Genomic DNA, 15,034 nt, shown 5'->3' with positions numbered 1-15,034 from the left:
GAATAAAGGCCTGATTTGTGTTTTGATGTGGGCGCCATCCTCAGGTTTCAGGGAGGACGAGCGGAGGTGACCGTGCTGCAGCTCCAGATGCAGACAAGACGGAGTCTCCAGACAGGAAGTGGAGCGAGCCGCTCCACCGTGAGTCCTGCAGCGGCTGTTGGCCTGTCTCGCTCTGCTGGTGAGGACCCTGTCTGACCCCAGCCTCTCCCCCTCTGAAGCAGGACGGGACCCAGTGAGGTTGGGTTTCATCCTGAAAGACAGCAGGACTGAAGTGTCCTCATCTGCTGGGTCTCACTGGGAACACGCACGCACACACACACAGATTATGGTGATGACCCCAGCGTGAGGGTCTTTCACTTCACTTCCTGTTTCTGCTTTCTTTGATAATTTCACATGGACTGAAGTCACCCCCCCCAGCCCCCCACACACACAGACACGGTCAGACGGCAGCATAAAGGCCGAGTCAGCAGGATCCCTGGTTTCATATCAGGCTCCTTTGAGGCTTGGACGAAGGTTTCCAGACCTCAGACTGGAGAAGACGGAGCGAGCGAGCGAGCGGGTCGGGTCCAGGCGCTCCCGCGTCTGATGTGGAGCGCTGCAGGTTCACTGCTCCCTCACGGTCACCCCTCAGCTGATTTCACGGGGGTCTTCCTCAGAAAGGAGCTTCCTGCAGGTGCGCCTCGCCCCAGCGCCCCCAGACTGGGGGGCGGCGGGGGGGGGGAGTCTAATCCCCCGGATGGTGTGCAGATCATGAACAGCTCGACTCCACTTCACCTCATGCTTCTCCAAAACGCTGCTTTGTCCCGTGAGACCTTCTCTCCTCGTATTGTGCTGCGTTAATGGTTTTGCTTTTCAGCCGCTTGAGAGACGCCAGTCTGAAGGACGCGGCTACGTGACTGGCCACCGGCCGCCGCGCTCACAGCGGCCGCCTCTGCTCTCCATCAATATTCATGTCTTCTCCACTCCACCGAGGCTTGCAGCGCGGCGTGCGGACCGGAGCAGCAGGAAGAGACTCGGTGCGGAGCTCGGCGAGGGCCTCCTCTCCGGCTGCTGTCGGACTCACCAGCGCCCCCCGATGGTCGCCTCCAGGCAGGTGCCGGGGTGAGGAGGCTCTCCAGAGGGTGAAGCCCCTCGACAGGACTCTGGACACGACCCGCCAGGCTCCTCCCACCCAGAGATGAGGGCATAATGGGGCTGTTTACAGTCCTCCTTCATCAATGAACTCATTCACGCTGCTGAAAAGACTAATTAACTCCAGTTGAAGGTTGGTGGAGCCGTGAAGGAAAACACCACGTCGCTCTCCTCAGAGGAGCAGAGCTCTGGTGCTGACGTGAGGCCACAGTCACACTCAAGCCCCAAGACGCCTCTGTCTGTTGGGAAGTGCAGGAGTGATGGAGGAGAAATGCAGGAGTGACAGAGGAGAAATGCAGGAGTGACAGAGGAGAAATGCAGGAGTGATGGAGGAGTGACGGAGGAGAAATGCAGGAGTGATGGAGGAGAAATGCAGGAGTGACGGAGGAGAAATGCAGGAGTGATGGAGGAGAAATGCAGGAGTGATGGAGGAGTGACGGAGGAGTGATGGAGGAGTGACGGAGGAGAAATGCAGGAGTGATGGAGGAGAAATGCAGGAGTGACAGAGGAGAAATGCAGGAGTGACAGAGGAGAAATGCAGGAGTGATGGAGGAGAAATGCAGGAGTGATGGAGGAGTGACGGAGGAGAAATGCAGGAGTGATGGAGGAGTGACGGAGGAGAAATGCAGGAGTGATGGAAGAGAAATGCAGGAGTGATGGAGGAGTGACGGAGGAGAAATGCAGGAGTGATGGAGGAGTGACGGAGGAGAAATGCAGGAGTGATGGAAGAGAAATGCAGGAGTGATGGAGGAGTGACAGAGGAGAAATGCAGGAGTGACGGAGGAGAAATGCAGGAGTGATGGAGGAGAAATGCAGGAGTGACAGAGGAGAAATGCAGGAGTGATGGAGGAGAAATGCAGGAGTGATGGAGGAGTGACAGAGGAGAAATGCAGGAGTGACGGAGGAGAAATGCAGGAGTGACGGAGGAGAAATGCAGGAGTGACGGAGGAGAAATGCAGGAGTGACAGAGGAGAAATGCAGGAGTGATGGAGGAGTGACAGAGGAGAAATGCAGGAGTGATGGAGGAGAAATGCAGGAGTGATGGAGGAGTGACAGAGGAGAAATGCAGGAGTGACGGAGGAGAAATGCAGGAGTGACGGAGGAGAAATGCAGGAGTGACAGAGGAGAAATGCAGGAGTGATGGAGGAGTGACGGAGGAGAAATGCAGGAGTGACAGAGGAGTGATGGAAGTGAAGGAGAGGTGACGGAACATTGAGGGGCAGCAGGACTGAAGAGTTGGAACGTCTGAATCAAGGCTAGCAGCTAACAGCTGAGCCACAACATGGCCGGGTCACATGGTGCGTCCACCTGCTCCTGCTGACTGGTCACCAGGAGCCGTGACTCTGAAGAGAAAGGAGCCACTGAGGCATGATGGTGGATCTACCTGAGAGGAAGCTGGCACGGGGGCCGGGGCCAACAAAAGAGCCCCGCGGCTGCACCACGCTGACCCCGGACTCCATCGTGCACTTTGGTATTCACACCGGCTCAGACGGCCACCTCATCATCACTATGGTCTGTTTCTGACATGCCACCACCTGGGTGTGTGAAGAGCTTTCCAGCTCATTAGGCAGAGGGCTGCGTGTCCAATGAGGGTTTTGTGTGTCAGCGCAGTGTCATTATGCTCTCATTTACCTTTAGTGGTTATTCAGCTGGACAGAGAGGAGGAGGAGGAGGAGGAGAGGAGGAGAGGAGAGGAGGAGGAGGAGGAGGAGAGGAGAGGAGAGAGGAGAGGAGGAGGAGGAGGAGGAGAGGAGAGGAGAGAGGAGAGGAGGAGAGGAGAGGAGAGGAGAGGAGGAGAGGAGAGGAGAGGAGGAGGAGAGGAGAGGAGGAGAGGAGAGGAGGAGGAGGAGAGGAGGAGAGGAGAGGAGGAGAGGAGGAGAGGAGAGGAAGAGGAGAGGAGGGGAGGAGAGGAGGAGGGGGAGGAGAGGAGGAGGAGGAGAGGAGGAGAGGAGGAGAGGAGAGGAAGAGGAGAGGAGGGGAGGAGAGGAGGAGGGGGAGGAGAGGAGGAGGAGGAGAGGAGGAGAGGAGAGGAGGAGGAGAGGAGGGGAGGAGAGGAGGAGGGGGAGGAGAGGAGGAGGAGGAGAGGAGGAGAGGAGAGGAGGAGGAGGAGGAGAGGAGGAGGAGGAGGAGAGGAGGAGGAGGAGGAGAGGAGGAGGAGGAGGAGGAGAGGAGGAGGAGAGGAGAGGAGGAGGAGAGGAGAGGAGGAGGAGGAGGAGAGGAGAGGAGAGGAGAGGAGGAGGAGAGGAGAGGAGGAGGAGGAGGAGGAGGAGAGGAGAGGAGGAGAGGAGAGGAGGGGAGGAGGAGAGGAGAGGAGGAGGAGAGGAGAGGAGGAGGAGAGGAGAGGAGGAGGAGGAGGAGAGGAGAGGAGAGGAGGAGGAGAGGAGAGGAGGGGAGGAGGAGAGGAGGAGGAGAGGAGAGGAGGAGAGGAGGAGAGGAGGAGGAGAGGAGAGGAGGAGAGGAGAGGAGAGGAGGAGGGGAGGAGGAGAGGAGGAGGAGAGGAGGAGGAGGAGAGGAGGAGGAGAGGAGGAGGAGAGGAGAGGAGGAGGGGAGGAGGAGGAGGAGGAGAGGAGGAGGAGGAGGAGAGGAGAGGAGAGGAGGAGGAGAGGAGAGGAGGGGAGGAGGAGAGGAGGAGGAGAGGAGAGGAGGAGAGGAGGAGAGGAGGAGGAGAGGAGAGGAGGAGGAGGAGGAGAGGAGAGGAGAGGAGGAGGAGAGGAGAGGAGGGGAGGAGGAGAGGAGGAGGAGAGGAGAGGAGGAGAGGAGGAGAGGAGGAGGAGAGGAGAGGAGGAGAGGAGAGGAGAGGAGGAGGGGAGGAGGAGAGGAGGAGGAGAGGAGGAGGAGGAGAGGAGGAGGAGAGGAGGAGGAGAGGAGAGGAGGAGGGGAGGAGGAGGAGGAGGAGAGGAGAGGAGAGGAGAGGAGAGGAGAGGAGGAGGAGAGGAGAGGAGGAGGAGAGGAGGAGGAGGAGGAGAGGAGAGGAGAGGAGAGGAGAGGAGAGGAGGAGGAGAGGAGGAGGCGCTGGAGAACAGACTGGGAGCGGAGGAGGAAGAGAGGAGTCGCTGAGCGTCTTCGCAGCTATGCGGCGTGTCCTCGGAGGGCGGCGATGATGTCAGGTCAGGTCAGGGTCACATGGTCTCTCCACAGTGGCTGCTGAGGGTGGACCACACGCAGACACTGCTAAGCTCCTCATCAGATGTGGGGCAGCGCCACCAGAGGCAGAAGAAAGACTTGAGGAGACCAAGCACCTCAAGTGTGGGGCGGGTCAGTGAAGCTCTCAGGGAGGATTAACTCCACATGAGATGGAGGCCTCTCTGGCGCTCTCACAGGCCCCTCAGACTGGAGACAGAGCGCGCCCTCTGCTGGCCTGGCCATTGGCCTGGTCCAGCTGGAGAGTCGCGTGACCGAGGCCACTTCAGTCAAGCGGGATCGCTGAGATCTTCCCGTCATCACCAGACCTCAACCTGTTCTTCAGACCCACTCAGCATGAGACCTCGAGGAAACAAAGCTCCAGGGTCATGTGACACCTCCTCCTCCTCCTTCTTCTTCTCCCCCAGCTCACCACAGTGTTTCTCGCTCAAAATATGACACGTTTTATTCAGAATGTTCCTCACCAGCTCAATCATGCAACCGACTTGAGACTGAGGAGGAGGAGGAGGATGTTCCACATCGGTCCACTCGGTGGCGCCAGCGACCCACCGGCTCAGCAGGCTCCAGCGTCTGTGGTCCCCTGGATGATGTCTCGGATCTTCTGGGCGTCACACTGCAGCGCTCGGTTGTTGGGCTCGATCTTCAGAGCCGCCTGGAAGTCCAGCAGTCCTGTGGAGACACGCCAGGTCGCTGCAAGTCGCTACCTCCTACCCCAACTACGACGAGAGAGTCCCACCTTCAGCGAAGAGCTCCAGCTGACAGAAGGCTGAGCCTCGTCGCACGTGAGCTCGAGCTCGGGCCGCCGCGTTGTCCCTGACCTCTGGAGTCAGGAGGTCCAGAGCCTGAGACACGAGAGGAGACACAGGTGAGGAGACAGGTGAGGAGACACAGGAGGAGACAGGTGAGTGACAGCGGTCGAGACGCCTCTGCTGCGGGGACACCCACCCTGGACGAACTCTCCACGACCTTGTGGAAGTTGTGCAGCTTGAGGTGGCAGGCTGCTCTGTTGGAGTGCAGGGCAGGGAGGCGCGGGTTGAGGCGGATGGCCAGGTCATAGGCGTTGAGTGCCGCCTGGAAGTTTCCGCTGGCGAAGCACTTGCTGTGGACACAGAGGTGATGAAGAGCAGCCAGGAGTAGAGGAGGAGGAGAGGAGGAGGAGGAGAGGAGGAGGAGGAGGAGAGGAGGAGGAGGAGAGGAGGAGAGGAGAGGAGAGGAGGAGGAAGAGGAGGAGGAGGAGGAGGAGGAGGAGGAGAGGAGGAGGAGAGGAGAGGAGGAGAGAGGAGGAGAGGAGGAGGAGAGGAGGAGGAGGAGAGGAGGAGAGGAGGAGAGGAGGAGGAGGAGACTCACTCTCCCTTCTCCTTCAGCCAGTCCGGACTCCTCTCCTGCTGGCTCAGGTCCGGCAGCTCGGCGGCGTCCTCGCCGGCCAGCGCTCGCCGCGCCTGCGCCTGCTTCCTCAGCCACTGAGCGGACAGAGAGAGACGTCAGGCGGGTTAGGGTTAGGGTTAGAGTTAGAGCCGCGGGGACCAGCACACCCACCTCCTCTTCCTCGGCCACGCGCGACTCTCGCAGCGCCGTGGGGAAGACTCGCGGCGTGAAGGAGACCAGGATGTGTCCCGGCACTCTGGGAGCAGGGGGTGCGGCGCTGGGAGCCTGACGGGAGTGGGCCGAGCTTCTCTGCTTCTCCTGCCAGGCCTGCAGTTCTGCTGAGGTTCTGGCCCGTTCCTGGTCCTTCAGCTGCTGGATGTGCTCCCTCTGCTCGCCCTCCAGCTGGAACACATGGGCAGCAGCTGAAGGTCCCAGCGCAGCTCAGAGCTCCTGCTCCAACTCACCTGCATCATGGTCTTCAGCGAGAGCTTCCTGTCCGCCTGCTTCTTCTGGGCCCGGGCCGCGGCGCCGGCGGCCACCTGGGCCTGGTGCTCCAGCAGAGCCTTCTCCCTCAGGTCCCGCTGCTGCTCCTTGTCCACTGCAACACGGCAGGAGAAGAAGCTCAGAGATGCTCCTTCCAGCTGGAGGGCTGGAGCTCCTCACACGCCGCTGCCGTCAGCTGCTGCCAGTGGGCGGCGCTCTTCTTGGCCAGAGTGAGGACGGCCACCCCGCCGGAGACCTTCGCTGAGCTCCGAGCCTCGTCGACGGGCTCAAACAGGAAGAGCTCCAGCAGGGAGGGCGGGAAGTGCACCTGCGCGGGGACAAGCACCGAGTTCGGGACTCGAGTTCGGGCCGGGAGGAGTCGCCGGCGGGCCGCGGTCTCACCTTCAGGTAGCGCTCCGTCAGCAGGAAGTCCACCCGGGCGGCCGCGGCGCCTCTGAGCGGGACTCGCACGTGCAGGTGGGACTGGGTCTGGCTCCAGCTGAAGTCCGTGACCAGCAGCGGCATCTTCTCTCGTTCCGCGTCCGTCTCCACAAGTCGGCTCCTCCGAGTGACGTCACCACGCGCTGCCTTTGTTTGGCCCCCGTCGTCCTGGCAACCGCGTGTTGCGTTCGTGTCGGTCGGAAAAGAAAAGTTCGTGACTGAAACGCTGGTCCTTCTGGCGACTGGGTTTCACGTCATAGTCAGGGATGGTGGTGGCGGGAGAGAAGCTCCGTAAATCCTTCATCTTCATCCTCACCATCATCTTCATCTTCATCTTCATCATCTTCATCATCTTTATCTTCATCACCATCATCTTCATCTTCATCTTCATCATCTTTATCTTCATCAGCGTCATCATCATCTTCATCATCTTCATCTTTATCTTCATCTTCATCATCTTCATCATCTTTATCTTCATCACCATCATCTTCATCTTCATCTTCATCATCTTTATCTTCATCAGCGTCATCATCATCTTCATCATCTTCATCTTTATCTTCATCTTCATCTTCATCAGCGTCATCATCTTCATCTTTATCTTAATCTTCATCTTCATCAGCGTCATCATCATCTTCATCTTCTTCATCTTCATCTTCTTCATCTTCGTCTTCTTCATCTTCTTCATTTTCATCTTCTTCATCTTTATCTTCATCTTCATCTTCATCATCTTCGTCTTCTTCATCTTCTTCATCTTCATCTTCATCAGCGTCATCATCATCTTCTTCATCTTCATCTTCATCTTCATCTTCATCATCTTCATCTTCATCTTCATCTTCATCTTCATCAGCGTCATCATCTTCATCTTCATCTTCATCTTCTTCATCTTTATCTTCATCATCTTCATCTTCATCTTCATCTTCATCTTCATCTTCATCATCTTCATCTTCATCAGCGTCATCATCTTCATCTTCATCTTCATCATCTTCATCTTCATCTTCATCTTTATCTTCATCTTCTTCATCTTCATCTTCATCTTCATCTTCTTCATCTTCATCTTCATCTTCTTCATCTTCATCTTCATCAGCGTCATCATCATCTTCATCTTCATCTTCATCTTCTTCATCTTCATCTTCATCTTCATCTTCTTCATCTTTATCTTCATCTTCATCTTCATCAGCGTCATCATCTTCATCTTCATCTTCATCTTCTTCATCTTTATCTTCATCTTCTTCATCTTCTTCATCTTCATCATCATCATCATCATCATCATCATCATCATGATCATCTTCATCATCTTCATGTTCATCACATTATCATCATCATCAACATCATCATCTTCATCATCTTCATCACCATCATTGTCTCCAGCTGTCGTGTCATGTGCTGAAGGCCACAGGAAGTGAGATAAGGATCCCGCCTGTGGGCGGAGCCTGCGCTGGTGCTCATTGGGGCGATAAGGACTGGCAGGTGTGTCGGTGTCGTGACCTCTGGACTCCATAAAGCTGTTACAGACCTGAGGAATCTCCACTCTCCTGGACAACTGGCTCCTGAGGGAGACCTCCTCCTGGTTCCTCCTGGTTCCTGCTGGTTCCTGCTGGTTCCTGCTGGTTCCTGCTGGTTCCTGCTGGTTCCTCCTGGTTCCTGCTGGTTCCTGCTGGTTCCTCCTTGTTCCTGCTGGTTCCTGCTGGTTCCTGCTGGTTCCTCCTGGTTCCTGCTGGTTCCTGCTAGTTCCTCCTGGTTCCTCCTGGTTCCTGCTGGTTCCTGCTGGTTCCTGCTGGTTCCTCCTGGCTCGTGGGGCTCAGTGACCACCAGACACCTCTCTGTCCTATTATTTTATCCTTGTTATTCTTCATTGTTGTTAGTCTTCATCCTCCAACTGTTCCCCCAAAGTCATAAGGTCCTCACAAGGAGGTGTTTTGTGAAGCATTGGTCCCCACAAGTGAAGATAGAGCAGTTGACACTCTCTCTCTCTCTCTCTCTCCCACAGAGTCAGAGGGCGGAGGGTGAATCTTCAACCGGCCCCACCAGCTCCATGTTGCTTCATGCTCCTGAGGGGAGACACACACACACACGTCCTGTATCTATGCTGACCTCCTGCTGGCTGTCACCCTTTCCCCGGCCTCTGGCCCTCAACACATGGCTCACCTGGACCAGGACTCCGGTTCTTTTGACATCTGAACCCTCAGATTGAGGCCTCACCTTGTGGGGACGGCCCCCACAGGAAGGCATTGGTCCAGACAAGTCCAGCCTCACAAGGCCCCGCACACGGCAGGTGAAGGTGGTGAACCCTGTTGGGCTGTGGCGCTGCCTCAGACTGGCCCTTGGCACCACTCGTGCTGACAGCTTCACTTGTGTAACACTGACCTGCGCTTGACTTTGAACCCGACCCTGCGACGCACGAGTCTCGCTGAGGGGATGCGGATGGCTTGACTCAGCAGGTTGTGGGGAGCCATAAACGGAAGATCTTTATCTTATCTTCCGTTTAGTAGAGAGCAGGGTAAAGATCTTCTCCTCTATAAAAACCTGATGAGGTCAAAGTGTAGACGATAAACATGAGGCTCCAAGCAGCAAAGATCTGAGAGGAGGTCAGCCATCACCCACTGACATGGGAACACATCGTTCTTCTACTGAGGGGAGTGAGGGAACATGAGGAGAGAGGGAACACAAGGAGAGAGGGAACATGAGGAGGAGAGAGGGAACCTGAGGAGAGAGGGAACCTGAGGAGAGAGGGAACATGAGGAGGAGAGAGAGTGGGAACCTGAGGAGAGAGGGAACACGAGGAGAGAGGGAACATGAGGAGGAGAGAGTGGGAACCTGAGGAGAGAGGGAACACGAGGAGAGAGGGAACATGAGGAGAGGAGAGAGTGGGAACCTGAGGAGAGAGGGAACACGAGGAGAGAGGGAACATGAGGAGGAGAGAGAGGGAACCTGAGGAGAGAGGGAACACGAGGAGAGAGGGAACATGAGGAGGAGAGAGTGGGAACCTGAGGAGAGAGGGAACACGAGGAGAGAGGGAACATGAGGAGAGGAGAGAGTGGGAACCTGAGGAGAGAGGGAACACGAGGAGAGAGGGAACATGAGGAGGAGAGGGAACCTGAGGAGAGAGGGAACACGAGGAGAGAGGGAACCTGAGGAGAGAGGGAACACGAGGAGAGAGGGAACATGAGGAGGAGAGAGAGGGAACCTGAGGAGAGAGGGAACACGAGGAGAGAGGGAACCTGAGGAGAGAGGGAACATGAGGAGGAGAGAGAGGGAACCTGAGGAGAGAGGGAACACGAGGAGGAGAGAGACGGAACCTGAGGAGAGAGGGAACACGAGGAGAGAGGGAACATGAGGAGAGAGGGAACATGAGGAGAGAGGGAACATGAGGAGGAGAGAGAGGGAACATAAGGAGAGAGGGAACACAAGGAGAGAGGGAACATGAGGAGAGAGGGAACATAAGGAGAGAGGGAACACAAGGAGAGAGGGAACATGAGGAGGAGAGAGAGGGAACACGAGGAGAGGGGGAACACGAGGAGAGGAGCGAGGGAAGTGGGAGTGCAGTCAGAGCTGGCAGCTCCTGGTAGTTAATGTGTCACCAGGATGCCTCTACAAATACCAGCGTCGCTGGCTGCGGCTCTCACAGTTGTGGTGCTGAGCTCTGGTCGGTGTCATGGGCAAAGGCTTCTTCGTCAGCAAGGCTGTGGCGGCGGGGCTGGGGGTCCTGGCTGTGGCGGCGGTGGCCACCATCATCGCGCTCAGTGTGGTCTACGCTCAGGAGAAGGCCAACAACAACAACGTGGTCCTTCCCACCGACGTCCCGGTCAAACCCACCGTCCCTCCGTCCACGCATCTCTGGGACCAGTACCGGCTGCCCAAGACCCTGGTGCCCGTCACCTACAACCTGACGCTGTGGCCGCGGCTGACCCCCGACACCAACACCGGACTCTACATCTTCACAGGTGAGTATCAGAGCACCAGGCTCTGCCGGCTGCTGCCGTCGGTCTGGGCGACTTGGTTTCTCTGACTCGCTGAGACGAGTCCCTTGTGACGATGCAGAGCTGCTGAATGAATGAATGAATGAATGAATGAATGGTGAAGGTCTGCCGTGTCCTCAGGTGACTCCACGGTGGAGTTTGAGTGTGTGGAGGAGACCGACCTGATCCTGATCCACTCCAACAAGCTCAACTACACCGCCACCAACAACCAGATGGCCACGCTGGTGGCACTAAGCCCTGGTGCCAAAGCTCCGGCCATCCTGAAGTCCTGGCAGCAGGAGGAGACCCAGTACCTGGTCCTGCAGCTGGACGGCAAAATGACGAAGGGTCGGTACCAGCTGCGCACCGTCTTCACCGGGGAGCTGGCCGACGACCTGGGCGGCTTCTACCGCAGCGAGTACATGGAGAACGGAACGAAGAAGTACGTGAGTTGTGGAAGTGGAGGGAAGGAGGCGGAACCAGACGCTGTGTTGTGCTGCTGCGTCGCAGGGTCCTGGCCACCACCCAGATGCAGCCCACCGACGCGCGGAAGGCCTTCCCCTGTTTCGACGAACCCGCCATGAAAGCCGTTTTCCACATCACCCTGATCCACGACCGCGGCACGGTGGCGCTGTCCAACGCACAGGCGCGAGGTGAGCTCCAGACTCAGCTGGACCCAGCCCCAGCACCAGGTCTGACGCGGTCCGGTCTCCGACAGAGTCCACCGAGGAGGTCGTGGACGGGGAGAAGGTCCAGAGAACGGTCTTCGATCCCACTGAGAAGATGTCCACCTACCTGCTCGCCTTCATCGTCAGCGAGTTCGGCCACATCAGCAACGAAGTGAACAACGTTGCGGTGAGAGACGCGTCGGGCGTGGCCTCTGCGACTGCACGTGACTGACGCTCCCGTCTCTGTCCTCAGATCCGGATCTACGCCCGAAAACCCGCCATCGATGCAGGTCAGGGGGCGTACGCCCTCAACATAACTGGTCCCATCCTCAAGTACTTCCAGGACTACTACAACTCCACGTACCCCCTGCCCAAGTCTGGTGAGTCCTGCGCTGCTGCCCGGAGCGCCTGGCTCTGACTCTCCCCTCCAGACCAGATCGCTCTGCCCGACTTCAACGCCGGCGCCATGGAGAACTGGGGCCTGATCACGTACCGGGAGACGGCGCTGCTCTACGACGAGTCCTTCTCCTCCAACTCCAACAAGGAGAGGATCGCCTCCATCATCTCCCACGAGCTGGCGCACATGGTGAGTCCAGCCCCGCAGCTCGGTCCCAGACCCACTTCTCTCTTCTGCACCCGGCCGGCCGACCCGCCCGCTGGAACCCAGCGCTCCCCTTCCTCACTGACGTCCGCCTCCGCAGTGGTTCGGGAACCTGGTGACCCTGAAGTGGTGGAATGACCTGTGGCTGAACGAAGGCTTCGCCTCCTACGTGGAGTACCTGGGAGCGGACCACGCTGAGCCGGACTGGAACGTGGTGAGTCCAGAACCTGTCGCGCGCCTGGGGAAGTGACGGAGCCCCAGGCTCAGATTGCTCCACCCTGCCCCCACAGAAAGATCTCATCGTTCTGGGCGACGTCCACCGAGTGTTTGCCATCGACGCCCTGGCCTCCTCTCATCCCCTGTCCTCCAAAGAGGAGGACATCATGAAGCCCGCGCAGATCAGCGAGCTCTTCGACGCCATCTCTTACAGCAAGGTAGCACATTCCGACGCGGTGCCTTCTCACCTGCGGCGCCTTGCCACGTCAGTGTGCTCGCCAGCTGTCGCTAACGCCTGTGTCTCCCTCCAGGGGGCGTCGGTGCTGAGGATGCTGTCCGATTTCCTCACTGAGGAGGTTTTCACGCAGGGACTGAAGGTGAGTTTGCTTCTGGAGTCAGCGGACAGAACTGATGCCTCCTGTTCCCACGCAGACCTACCTGGATGCATTTGCCTTTGGGAACACCGTCTACACGGACCTCTGGGACCACCTGCAGCAGGCAAGTTGAGCCTCAACGGCGGCCCCTTCCCTCCTCACGCGCCCTCCCTTCGCCGCCCTCTTCAGGCCGTTCCTGCTGGCACCAAGCTCCCGGGCACGGTGCACGACATCATGGACCGGTGGGTGCTGCAGATGGGCTTCCCCGTGGTCAAGATCAACACCACCAATGGAGAGGTCTCCCAGCGGCACTTCCTGCTGAACCCCGACTCAGAAGTGACCGTGCCGTCTGACTTCAAGTGCGTCAAGCCTTCTGCGCTCTGCTTCTGGTCCCGGTGACGCCTGTGCTTCCCCTCAGATACGAGTGGATCGTTCCCATCAAGTGGATGAAGTCCGGCGCCCCGCAGACGGAGGAGTGGCTGGACTCCAAGTCAAGTGAGTTCCTCCAGCCTGGACCTGAGCGGTGAGTGGCGCGTGAGGACCAGTGGATCCTGACGGGTGTCTCTGCAGAGACCATCGCCGCCATGAAGGCGTCGGGCGGCGACTGGGTCCTGGGCAACACCGACGTGGTGGGCTACTACCGGGTCAACTACGACGAGCAGAACTGGGAGCGACTGCTGGGGGTTCTGAGCGCCAATCACACGGTAGGCCGCCCCGCCTCAGGCCGACCTGCGGCGCCGACTCACGGCGTGTCCTCCTCCCCGCAGCACATCCCAGTCATCAACAGAGCTCAGCTGGTGGACGACGCCTTCAACCTGGCCAGGTGGGTGACCTCAGGAGGGGCCGCGCGTCGGGGGCCGGGGCCCGGGGCCCGGGGCCCGTCCAGTCTTACAAGGCCTCTGCTGTGGCCCCTGCAGGGCCAAGCACATCAGCACCCTCCTGGCTCTGAGGACCACCCAGTACCTGCACGGGGAGCGGGACTACCTGCCCTGGAAGTCCGCTCTGAACAACCTGGACTTCTTCTACCTGATGTTCGACCGCAGCGAGGTGTATGGACCCATGCAGGTGAGACTTGCAGTCTGGTCGCCGGCCTCCAGGTGGTCATCAGGTGGTTTCTGTCTCTTCAGGACTACTTGAGGAAGCAGGTGACTCCGCTCTTCAACTACTACAAGGAGATGACAGGCAACTGGAGCCAAGTACCAAAGAAACACATGGACCAGTGAGTCAAGGCTCACGTCAGCCGAGACTCCTCCAGAGTGACTCATGTTTCCTCCCACAGGTACAACCAGGTGACCGCGCTGAGTCTGGCCTGCAGAACCGGACTGGACGAGTGTCAGACCCTGGCCAAGACCTGGTTCGGCGAGTGGATGACGACCGGACGGAACCCGTCAGTTGACCCCCCTGCCCCGCCCGAGTCGCTGCCTCAACCCACTCGTTGTTGTGTCTTCAGGATCCACCCGAACCTGCGCTCCACCGTGTACTGCAACGCCATTGCGGCCGGCGGCGTGGAGGAGTGGGACTTCGCCTGGGAGCAGTTTAAGACCTCGACCATCGCCATCGAAGCCGACAAGCTGCGCTCGGCTCTGGCCTGCACCCGACAGCCCTGGCTGCTCAACAGGTGGCTGCTGGCCCGCGCTCGCTCGGACGCGCTCGCTCTGACACGCTCGCTCTGGCGCAGGTACCTGCAATACACGCTGCAGCCCGACATGGTGCGCAAGCAGGACGCCACCTCCACCATCGTCTACGTGGCCAGCAATGTAGTGGGCCAGTCTCTGGCCTGGGACTTCATCCGGGCCAACTGGAACTACATCTTCACACAGTAAGTAGGTGACGTTCGGGCCCGGGCCTCAAACCTTTGGTCCTCGAGTGCGACACGCCGGCCTTGGCGCCGCAGTTTCCATGTTTGTTGGCTCTGATTTCCTCCCTCCGATGAAAGACACTTTATTGAGGCCGTAAAACAGATGGCGTGGTTACACAAGTCTTTATTGGCCTGGCTCCGCTGACGCCGGCGCTTCCTTATCGGCGGAGGCCATGTGACGGCGCCGGCTCACGTGTGCTGCTGTGGCAGGTACGGCGGCGGCTCCTTCTCCTTCTCCAACCTCATCAACGGCGTGACTGAACGCTTCTCCAGCCAGTTCGAGCTGCAGCAGGTACCAGAGCCGCGGCGCTGGCCGAGCCCCCGCAGCGTGGTCCACCCGTAACCACCGCGCGCGTGTGTGTGTGTGACAGCTGCAGCAGTTCAAGGACGACCACAGCGCGGTGGGCTTCGGCTCCGGCACTCTGGCGGTGGAGCAGTCCATCGAGAGGACCCTGGGCAACATGAAGTGGATCCAGGAGAACCAGGTGGAGGTCCTGGCCTGGTTTGAGGCCGAGGCCGAGCCGTGAAGTGGGAGGGTCGTCGCTCTTCACCTGTATTTATTGTCGGCGAGCGACTTTTCTGTAAATAAATCCATGCGTTTGTGTTGAGATTGATTGTGTCGATGTTGGTGGCACTGAGAATAAAGTGCGTTGTGAACCAAGCGTCTCCTCCAGTCACATGACCTCGAGAGCTGAGCTGAGGCTCAGACGCCCAGCCCTGACCTCTCACCTCTGGCAGACAGAGACAGGAAGTGAGGTCAGGCCCCTCCCTGGGACCACAGCGAGCCGCCCGAGTTCCCA

The 15,034-nt window shown here is 58.5% G+C and overlaps 2 protein-coding genes across 3 annotated transcripts; one reads left to right on the top strand and one right to left on the bottom strand.

The window, feature by feature from the left end:
• Positions 1 to 14: 14 nt before the first annotated feature.
• dnaaf4 (dynein axonemal assembly factor 4) lies at positions 15 to 6,691 on the bottom strand. Of its 2 annotated transcripts, XR_008416612.1 has the most exons (9): positions 6,523 to 6,691; positions 6,301 to 6,448; positions 6,102 to 6,235; positions 5,809 to 6,039; positions 5,620 to 5,732; positions 5,218 to 5,371; positions 5,009 to 5,114; positions 4,737 to 4,941; positions 15 to 250 (listed from the first exon to the last, which is right to left on the bottom strand). XR_008416612.1 is itself a non-coding variant. In XM_053886733.1 (8 exons), exons 1-8 carry the CDS (start codon positions 6,643 to 6,645, stop codon positions 4,826 to 4,828), a joined length of 1,125 nt encoding a protein of 374 aa, XP_053742708.1. In that variant the 5' UTR covers positions 6,646 to 6,691; the 3' UTR covers positions 4,194 to 4,825. The 2 variants fall into 2 exon arrangements, 1 of the variants encoding a protein (XP_053742708.1); XM_053886733.1 differs by lacking the exon at positions 15 to 250 and having other exon boundaries at positions 4,194 to 4,941.
• Positions 6,692 to 9,936: 3,245 nt separating this feature from the next.
• On the top strand, positions 9,937 to 14,796 carry anpepb.1 (alanyl (membrane) aminopeptidase b, tandem duplicate 1). Its single transcript, XM_053885243.1, has 21 exons — positions 9,937 to 10,502; positions 10,659 to 10,959; positions 11,028 to 11,170; positions 11,236 to 11,372; positions 11,439 to 11,565; positions 11,617 to 11,771; positions 11,887 to 12,000; positions 12,077 to 12,220; positions 12,314 to 12,379; positions 12,435 to 12,500; positions 12,566 to 12,735; positions 12,795 to 12,871; positions 12,947 to 13,080; positions 13,144 to 13,199; positions 13,294 to 13,441; positions 13,504 to 13,595; positions 13,656 to 13,763; positions 13,827 to 13,994; positions 14,055 to 14,195; positions 14,445 to 14,526; positions 14,606 to 14,796. The coding sequence occupies exons 1-21, from the start codon at positions 10,214 to 10,216 to the stop codon at positions 14,759 to 14,761; spliced, it is 2,874 nt and encodes a 957-aa protein (XP_053741218.1). The 5' UTR covers positions 9,937 to 10,213; the 3' UTR covers positions 14,762 to 14,796.
• Positions 14,797 to 15,034: the final 238 nt, after the last annotated feature.

The sequence above is a fragment of the Synchiropus splendidus genome, chromosome 14, assembly GCF_027744825.2.
Source record: "Synchiropus splendidus isolate RoL2022-P1 chromosome 14, RoL_Sspl_1.0, whole genome shotgun sequence".
NCBI lineage: Eukaryota > Metazoa > Chordata > Actinopteri > Syngnathiformes > Callionymidae > Synchiropus > Synchiropus splendidus.
Note: the sequence above shows the minus strand (reverse complement) of the source record. Positions and strands in the feature narration are given on the sequence as shown.